The sequence below is a fragment of the Clupea harengus genome, chromosome 3, assembly GCF_900700415.2.
Source record: "Clupea harengus chromosome 3, Ch_v2.0.2, whole genome shotgun sequence".
Taxonomy (NCBI): domain Eukaryota; kingdom Metazoa; phylum Chordata; class Actinopteri; order Clupeiformes; family Clupeidae; genus Clupea; species Clupea harengus.
This window is the reverse complement of record NC_045154.1, coordinates 18,815,130-18,825,589: the sequence shown is the minus strand read 5'-3', so window position 1 is coordinate 18,825,589 and position 10,460 is coordinate 18,815,130. Positions and strand designations below refer to the sequence as shown.

Here is a 10,460-nt window from a genome sequence, read left to right as displayed (position 1 = left end):
ATAATCAAGTGCCTTGTATTATTAATTACCTTATATGAATCATGTACTTATGTAAGCAGGAACATGGCTTTTCTGTGTTTCTGCGTGTGTGTAACGTGTGAATATTAGGTGCCACTTAGTCTGCACATGTACAAGAGCATGTTTAGACCAGAAGTGATAAGAAGGGTTGAACTGTGCTTCTTCCGACCTTGCAAAACTTCCATCCTTGCCTCGGACATCAGAAATCCACCACGTGGTTTTCCCTGCTGAACGCTCAACTTCTGTCTATATAAATCTTGTGCGATGTGTTTATCATTGCTTCACTTTCAGCCTTGTGCTGGGAGTGAGCCCGATTGCAATTGTTGTTTGTCTAATAAATATACTTATATGCAGCTCCGGAGTCCTGAGGTAACTAGGGTGAATTTTCACCTATCAATTATAATTTTTTTTTGTGTGTTTATCTAAACACTTACTAAATAGAAAAATGTAAAAACAAAATGAAATAAAACAATCAATAATAATGACACCAGCAATAATAAAAACAATAAAAGCTGTAGTTATAACTATATAGCTTTCCCCTACTCTAGGGAGGGCAGGGGTATTGTATTAAGACCAAAGGTGATCTCCGCAGAGATGAGTCTTTACTTTTAGAACAAATTTGAAAATGGCAATCAGTATTTGCACTGTGGCAAATAAGAAACAAGCAAGGCACCTGGATTCCCTACTTAACAAATAGAACCAGGCTACTGCTTGGCTTGAATGCATTCAGAAAATACGGAAGAGTATTACTAACGCAACCAGTAGTTTTAGGATAAATAAGCTAATCAAACAAGTCAAATTGGTCCAATCCAACCTAGCCCGTATGCAGGTGGGGGAGCAGGTTAGTTCTGTGTACAGTGGCAGTGTCTAAGCTGTAAAATCAGTCACATGGTCACATGGAGAAGGAGGAGACAAATGTGCTGGTCCTCATGCACACCCCTCATGTAGGCCTCAGTGTAGATTAGAAAATGTCCCTGTCAACACACAGGTGCACCTCCCTCAGGCTCCCTCTCTAACTTTGGCTATGTGAGGTGTGCGTGTGTGTGTGTGTGTGTGTGTGTGTGTGCGCATGTGCAGGTCAGTGGTGGACGAAGTACACTAACTACGTACTTAAGTGAAAGTATAGATACCTTGTGTAAAATATTACTCCAGTAAAAGTGGAAGTATGCACTTTGAATTTCTACTTAAGTAGAAGTATAAAAGTATTTGCCTTCTTATATACTTAAGTATTAAAAGTAAAAGTACCTTGATGAATTATGGTTCTAATGGCCTTTTATCATTTTCACATCAAAGCTCCTGCTCAATCAACTGATATAAGATGAAAATACTAATGCCACTCTTTAAATAGTGTCTTACATTTTTCTATTAAAAAGTATAAGCACAAAACATTGAAAGCTATCTATTGCCATTAGGTAAGACCAAGTGGTTATGAAATAACAGCACTAGAGAACAATTATTTCATTTTACATTTATTTGTAACTTAGTTGCACATTTAATTATAAAAAAATGTGGAGTAAAACATAAGCTCCTTTACTATATCACAGCTGTATGTCTGTGTTACCCTTAAACTCATTAATCCTGATTTATGTTTCAAAGTATGATAAATACCATTACAGGAACTAGTTCCACACAATCAGAGAATGTGGTGTTATACTAGTTTGTGCTGAAGACTAGTGATAGTAGCTAGTGATATTCCCCACACAACCCTAGGTACAAAAACAGACGAAAGTCAAAACAAAACACGTGACCTCAGATCAAACCAAGGAAAAAAAATAATGTCATTACAGGAACTAGTTTTTGCATAAATTCCATACCAGTCTGCACCGAAGACTGTAAAGAAGTATGTAGTGATATTGTATTGTGCTTAGGCAGGCAGAGAAGACACTCAAAATACAATGAGTCCTTCCTTTCTTCCAATTCAAAAAGTTTGCCTAAATAAGGCCAAGGGTGTTCAGGCAAGTAAGTGTCAGCCGTTTCTTCCATCATTTCCATAATTTATGTAGCGTTAAGTAAGCATGAGCATAAAACATCCTCAAAATGCTGCAGCGGGGTTGTAACGAATTCCACGTAGCTCGCGCTCAACGAACGAACGAAACTGGCGAAACCGAAAGGACTTCAGAGCAAATCGCGCGCTGAGCCCTGATTGGTGTGATTGTGCAATCGCTTTGACTTCTCATAATTTGATTCGCTTTGGTAAAAAGGAACGAGAGGTTTTACTAAATGTAATGGAGTAAAAAGTACGAATTTTCACTTTGAAATGTAGTGGAGTCAAAGTATAAAGTCTCACCAAATAGAAATACTTGAGTAAAGTACAGATACATCTATAAAGTACAGGAACGAATTACATCTACTTCGTTACTGTCCACCACTGGTGCAGGTGCAGGTGCGTGTGTGTGTGTGAGAGTAATTCACCTCTTAGCTCGCCACACATCCTAATACATCAGCACTAGGGATGGGAATTGATACGATTTTAACGATTCCGATTCCATTTTTCAATTCTGCTTATCGATTTGATTCCTTATGGATTCTCTTATCGATTCTCATTGGGCAAGGTGAAAAAAAAGACTACAAACAGGTTTATTAACATTCATTTTCTTATATATAATATTCTGTGAATAGATGATGCACAGCATAAACAGTATGTATGTATAAATGTACATATTTTAAATAACCAAAAACAAACCTAATAGGTCAACAAACTCTCAAAGTAAGGTCCAGAGACCCATAGCCTAGGGCAGGGGTTTTCAAAGCGGGTGCCGCATGCTCAGGGGTGCCGCGGAATGGCCCAAGGCTTGATCATTTAATGTCAATTTCAAAATTAATTTTATTGTAATTATATCAATTAACATTTTATTTGCAGCACAAGCAACAATAGGCTAGGGATCCTTTTCCTTGATGGGGTGCCAGGAGGTCCCCAGAAAGAAAAACATAATTTGTTTTGACTATAATTCCAACCATAAGTAACAGAATGTATGACTGATTTGGTAATGGGTTTCATACAATTTTTGTAATAAATCATCTTAACTCAAAAATCTTATCAGATGGGGGCGCCTGGAAAAGAATCGTATCAAATGGGGATCCATCCCTAGTCTAATTTGTGGCAGTTTAGGGGTCCTTGATATACAAGAGTTTGAGAACTGCTGTGCTAAATAATATTTGAACATGCCAATTACAGGGCTGTGTATTCACCTTGAACCAAAAATAAAACTGACATTAACAAATAGTGAAAGCTGGTTTACACAATGAAACAAATGGCACTAACACAATAGACAGGGTCTGGAGGAGTTTACATTCGATATTAACAGATGAAGCGCTAACGTTAGCCGCGCTGCTGTTGCTTGGTTGAGATTCATTAACATTATCGTCACTCCGTATCGCATCAAAAACGACATTCCTGCAAAGTTATTGCATGCTGTGTGGACAAATGTTTCTGCATATTGGTACTATTTCCCCCTGTTGACAAAATAGACGTTTTGCAAGCAATTGAAGTGGCCCTGTGATCATCTTTTCGCGTGGAATATAACCACACTTTTAAACGCCTCTGCCTAGACGCCATGTTGGCTGCGGTCTAAACAAAACAAGGCTGCGTGCCTGTGACGTCGATTCCAATAAATCGATCCACTGGGAACCGGTTCTCAACAAGAACCAGCTCTTGATTATCATCCCTAATCAGCACCATCTTCATGCACAAAAGGCAAACAGCTATAGAAATGTAAGCCCCACAGTTTTCTTCCAAATAAAAATAATATCTGTCTGCAATGAGTTACTTTAGTCTCAGATGTGACCTCTCACTGACAAGTCTAGAAACGAGGTCAATCACCCATGCAAAGAATGACACTACAGTATCCTCGCTAAGGATCCACAAAGCTTAAGATGTGTCTCGCTACTTTAAAAAAAAGATGAAAGGAGAGTCTGGGGAACCAAAAAGAAGAGGGTATAAAACAAATAAGGTTTTTTATTGTTTCCCACATGGAAAGGATATGTTAAAAAAAAAACATCCACACTTGTCATGTACAATACTTGCATGATAAATCTGTTGTAAAGAGCTTCTAAGTACTTTGCACAGGTCATAAATACAATCCTTGATTGCTGCCTTCCACCAGTTAAAGCACATGTGTCAAACTCAAAGCCTGTGGGCCAGATCCGGCCCGCCTAGCGATGTCTGCGCTGTCTGCAGCCTCATCACCTGAAGTCAAAGTTTAGCTTGTCTCTGTCTCTCTCCCCCCCAAAAATGGCCAATATTGGCAGAATATATTTTTACCTATGTAAAGGGCAAAGCTGTTTGTCTTGTGCGGAGCCGATGTGGCTGTAATGAAATCATATAATTAAAGACGGCACTATGAAACTGCATGATAAAAGTTTGCGACATCGTGTGCCCTGATAAAAGGCAAGCATTTTTAAATGTGAGCCTGAGCAGAAACACCGTTGCTGATTGTGTATGTGACCTTGCCACCGATCTACAACAACAGCTGATGGGAAAGGGAAAAGATTTCATCGCATACTCCCTTGCTGTGGATGAGAGCAGCGACACATCTGATACTGCCCAGCTGTCAATCTTCATCCGTGGAGTGGACTCGACTCTGTGCGTTATAGATGAACTTTTGGGATTTAAATCAATGCATGGCACAACTACGGGGAAAGATCTCTTTGAAGAGGAATCCAAATCTGTAAATGAAATGGGGCTGCCTTGGGACAAACTTGTTGGACTGACCACAGATGGAGCGCCTGCGATGTGCAGAAAAGAGAGGCATAAGAAATGAACGCCTCTGATGTTTATTTTATTTTGAAATTTGATCTCTGTGTTTATAGGCAATAACTAAAAGGCCTAAGCTTTAGGCTGCTTGTCCCAGATTCAGTAGGCCTATGTTAAACTTAAGTTCATGTTTACATATGAAAAAATATATTATATCTTTTTTTTTTCCAATGTTTTGAATATGTCCGGCCCTCATCTTGGGTGCAGTTTTTTATTTTGGCCCTCTGTGTATTTGAGTTTGACACCCCTGAGTTAAAGCAACATTATGTAACAGTTTTACCTGAAAATAACACCTTCAAATTCATTTTGGTGGTACAATGACTTGTAATACGGAGAATGGTGTCTGTTCCACTGCCACAGCATGCCTGGTATTGCACTATGTAACTTTGGTGAACAGGGCACGAATAGTATGATGTGCACAGTTCAAGTAATACGTATCCTAAGAATGAACAATTACCCTTTTATTTCGTAGAGTTCCTCAGCAAGTCACTGTAGTGATTGTCCAACTGACGTCTTCATGCGCAAATAATGTTCCAGGCATTTAAGTACAACATCATCAACTTCGGGGTCAAATTTGTTGGCGAGCAGATGGTGCTGGCTTAGTATCCACTTGAGATCCCCAGCACCATACACACATACTTCTCTTCTATACATACCATCACACGTAGGATAGGGTGCCCCTTTCCTTATGTCTCCTTCCAGAGAAACCCACTTCACCAGACGGGCTATGGAGTTCAGGTCCGTCATGTCGTATTTGTTGTTGGAAGGGCTGGACCCTGGCATACCTGGCATGCGCTGAAGAGATGCCCAAAGGTGCTCATCTGGACTGTATGTGTCCTTCGCCCACTCAAGCAAAGCTTTAGCCTCTGGGCTTTTAAACAAGTGCTCCACAAACTCTCTCGACAGCACAAAGTAAGCATTTCCAGAGAACATTGGGCTACTGATGGGAGGGGGGCTCTTCTTAATGCCAGTCCGGATGACACCAGACTCAGTGACATTGTGGTGGTATTCCCAGCGAGCTTTCTTGTACTCAGGAGTTGCCTCAGACTCTAAGCTGTTCCATCCATTTAGCACTTGTAATGCTCGCACCATCTCTGTGTTGGTTTTGATGGGGAAGTCAGTTCCACAGGTATTGATAAGGTACTTCCACTCAACAGTCGAGTTCAACAGATCATTCATGCAGTTCAGGTCAGCTTGGACTCGAGACCAAGTGGCATAAACAACCCTCTCCAGTTTGCTTGCCACAAACACATTTGGAAAACAAGAAACAATGGCTTCCGCAGCCTTCATGAAGTTTTCTGGAGACTTCTTGTCCACATGCACACAGTACACATTCTGTGGTGTGTACACAGCTCTGAGGAGCCTCTCAAACATCTCGATCTTCTCATGGATCACCATGGAATAGGCAATAGGAAAGTCCCTCTCTTCTCCACTGCGAGCTACGGTTAGAAACCCCCTGTCTTTGATGTAAGCACTGCAATCCTTTGTTGAATTGAGATAGAAAGACTCTGGCAAAGCGACACGTCTTCTCTTCTTCAGAAGTCTGCTGAGGTCCTCCTTATTGAGTTCTTCCACATCTCCTCGAATGATTGCTGAGCATGCCTGTATTTCCCCCAGGTTCCCAGTCTGTACCTTCTGTTCCTCTGAAGACCTGTCTTTAGTTTTTCTCTGTTTCGAGGTCTTCCATAAAATAAAAGTCAGACACATCAATATCATACACATAGTTTTCAGTGTCTTTTTTGTAAAATGTTTTCTTACCAGAGCCATTGTGCTTGAACTAAGTCAAACTGAAATGGAAGTGCTCTACAGACAATGCTGAATGCAAATGCACCTGAGGAAAGATGTCACCTGCCTCCCTTGGAAAGAATGAGGGAGGAGGAAGTGTCAAGGGTTAGTCAGAAGGTGATATTTGCATTACAAACATCACTCTGTGTGTGTGTGTGTGTGTGTGTGTGTGTGTGTGTGTGTGTGTGTGTGTGTGTGTGTGTGTGTGTGTATGTGTATGGGTGCATGTGAGCGCAATTAAATAAGAGTATATCTAAACACTTACAAAATAGAATTTTTTTAAAACAACATGAAATAAAACGATCAATAATAATGACCCCAGCAATAATAACAACAATAAAAGGCTGTAGTTATAACTATATAGTTCCCCCTACTCTAGTGAGGGCAGGGGTATTGTATTAAATCAAAAGGTGATCACGACAAATTTGAAATTGGCAATCAGCATTTGCACTGTGGCAAATGAGGAACGAGCAAGGCATCTGGATTTTCTACTTAACAATTAGAACCAGGCTTGGCTAGTTTGGCTTGAATGCATTCAGAAAATTCAACCAATCCCACCTAGCCGGTATGCAGGTGGGGGAGCAGGTTAGTTCTGTGAACAGTGGCAGTATCTAAGCTGTAAAAGCAGTCACATGGTCACATGGAGAAGGAGGAGACAAATGTGCTGGTCCTCATGCACACCCCTCATGTAGGCCTCAGTGTAGATTAGAAAATGTCCCTGTCAACACACAGGTGCACCTCCCTCAGGCTCCCTCTCTAACTTTGGGTGTTTGTGTGTGTGTGTGTGTGTGTGTGTGTGTGTGTGTGTGTGTGTGTGTGTGTGTGTGTGTGTGTGTGTGTGTGTGTTGGGATGGGAATTGATAAGATTTTAACGACAGTGCTGAATGCGAATGCACCTTAGGAAATATGTCACCTGCCTCCCTTGCGAAAAAGGAGTGGCAAGGGAGAAGGAGTGGCATGTATTGTTTAGTCTCACTCTGAGTGTGTGTGTGCGTGTGTGTGTGCGTGTGTGTGTGTGTGTGTGGGGGGGGGGTCACATGAGTGCATGTGAATACAATGAAATTAGAGTATACTCTTTTAAGTGTTAGTCTCCAGGTTTATTAATTTTTTGTGTATATCTTAACACATACAAAATAGAAAAATCAATACAAATCAAAATACAATCAATAATAATGACACCAGCAAGATTAATAGCAACAATAAAAGCTGTAGCTATAACTAAATGTATACCCTCTACAAAAGGTGATCTCCACAAAGATGAGTCTTTACTTTTAGAACAACTTTTAAAAGGCCAATCAGTTTTTGCACTGTGGCACATGAGGAAGGAGCAAGGCATCTGGATTTTCAACAATGACCTAATCATAGGCACTGCTTGTCAAAAAACTTCTCAGGGTGGCGTTGTCACATTATGTAGGCCTCAGTGTAGATTAGAAATGTCCCTGTCAACACACAGGTGCACCTCCCTCAGGATCCCTCTCTAACTTTGGCTATGCGTGGTATGTATGTGTGTTCGTGTTCGTGTGCGAGTGCGAGTACGAGTGCATGTTCGCATGTGTGAGTTTAATTCACCTCTACAGCTTGCCACACATCCTAATACATCAGCACCATCTTCATACACAAGGCAAACAGCTACAGAAATTTAAGCCCCACAGTTTGCTTCCAAATAAAAAAAAATGTCAATCCTTTACACGGATCATTCTATCATTGTCATCCTATTCATGTCTATCCTTTACACGGATCATGATAACACGGTTCAACAGTCATTCCATATTCATCCTGCCATTCATGTCTTGGGAGTGTGTGTGTGGAAATAAATCCAGTTCTTACTTTGTCATTGGGACTTTGACATCATCTGTTCTTACCGGACAATCTGTGGCGATTGGCACCTATTCCCCTCAACTAGCATACAGATCCTTTTGGGATTCATTCAGCCAAATATCCCCCTATTTTATAGGTATAAAACATCCATAATCTGTGTTAAAGAGGTTGCATATACTGTACATGGAAGTTAGGTCATAAATAAAATGCCTGATTGCTGCCTTCCACCAGTTAAAGCAACATTATATAACAGTTTTACCTGAAAATAACAGCTTTAAAATCATTTTGATGGTACACTGACTTGAAATATGGAGAATGGTGTCTGTTCCACTGCCACAGCACGCCTGGTATTGCACTTTGTATGTAACTTTGGTGAACAGGGCGTGACACCTCTCACAAGAACTAGGTAATGCTGTACGGCACCACGTCATACAATAAGACCCTTTTGTTAGCTGTAAGAAGAAGCTAGCGCAGTATTCTCTGTATGGACATCATGGCAGAGGTGGCGAAGAAACCGAGGAAGACATTGTCACAGGAAGTGAGGACGAGAAAAAAAAGACTCAGTCTCGGACTGGGTTTTACTCGTTGGTGAGAGCTAAAAGAGACAAAAGGATGCCGAGAGGATGCCAGATGCTGAGCTAGCCTCTGGTTTTGTCTTTGCTGGTTCCATATCCTTCAGCCTGTCAACAAATACACGTGTACCACCATCTATTAGGGCGTGTCAAAGCGCAATTTGTATTCACAACAGTGGTGTAAAACTGAACTATACTCCACAACTTCAGGGGGAGCTCAGTAGCAGAAAATACCAATTGTCACATAATAGGGCTTTAAAAACTGCAACGCATTTGTTTGCAAGTGGAAATGTCATATGTGTTTATTTGTATACAGAGAGGGGATGTGAAATCTGATCACAAGTTGTCACTCGAGGCATGTGGAGTCGCACTTTAACGCCAGGTGTGAACTGACATACTTAGAGCTGTCCACTCGTGATTAGATCATCCAGGACTCATGTTAATACCAGGTGTGAACTGACATACTTAGAGCTGTCCACTCGTGATTGGATCACCCAGGACTCATGTTAATATCAGGTGTGAACTGACATACTTAGAGCTGTCCACTCGTGATTGGATCACCCAGGACTCATGTTAATACCAGGTGTGAACTGGTCCTCATGAGTATCTAGCCTCACATGAAGTAAGACTTATATGTGGCCCTAAAATGCACACACTTTTTATTGTATCTCCTACTGACTGTAAGGGATACAACAACAGCTTGTGCATTTAAGTTCCACTCTCAAGTTATTTATGAACACTCTTCTTTCTGTCACAACATATGTTTTGAATATGAACTTGACAAAAACTTTTTGACACTTTAGAGCAAAGTGTGAATTGAATACTTTCTGGTAAATGATAGTAATATCAATATTGCACTAGACTGTGCTGTTGTCTCAGTTCACACAAACATTTGGCATGATGGACTGTGACATCTCCAGCTGAAACAGATGTTTGAGATAAATGCTCAGTGACATGAAAGGTAGCCCTGTTCAGAACCACACAGCACCACCTCTGATTCCTGAGCACAGCTGTCAATCAACAGGAGCCCCGCCCTCTCCCAGATGCCAGCACTGACAATGTTGTTCTCAGTGCATCACACAGCTGCCTACAGGTGATAAGTGGATGATCCTCTTTATGATTCTGTGTTAAAGCTCACATCAGTGTTCAGAGTTAGTTGCACAGAAGTTTGAGTTACCTTTCTCTCTGGAATGTAAAACTCAGAGTTTCCCTCATCTTATAACAAACTAAAAATGTTAATGAAAGCCGTTTTATGGAACTCTGGAGCACAAATCTACATGGTGACTGGCCTGGATGATTAGTGGGAAGAACTGAGGTTCATCTCTCCATCACATGACAATACCATCAAAATCAATTTGAGGATATCAGAAAAACTAGTCGCCAACATAATCATAACGTACATATGGTAAAAGCCTGCATAGTGTTGCTTTGCATATTCTCTATGACGATTTATATTAGCACAACGTGAGCCTATTTTAGAGATCCAGTAGGTGGCAGCTGTGTAGCAAATATCC

The 10,460-nt window shown here is 40.9% G+C and overlaps 1 protein-coding gene across 1 annotated transcript; it reads right to left on the bottom strand.

The window, feature by feature from the left end:
- Positions 1–5,257: 5,257 nt before the first annotated feature.
- On the bottom strand, positions 5,258–6,547 carry LOC122132800 (beta-1,3-galactosyl-O-glycosyl-glycoprotein beta-1,6-N-acetylglucosaminyltransferase 3-like). The gene has a single exon (XM_042707425.1). It carries the CDS (start codon positions 6,536–6,538, stop codon positions 5,258–5,260), a length of 1,281 nt encoding a protein of 426 aa, XP_042563359.1. The 5' UTR covers positions 6,539–6,547.
- Positions 6,548–10,460: the final 3,913 nt, after the last annotated feature.

Coding starts and splice junctions, on each gene's coding strand:
- LOC122132800 (XM_042707425.1), bottom strand. CDS start 6,538: ATGGCTCTGGTAAGAAAACATTTTACAAAAAAGACACTGAAAACTATG.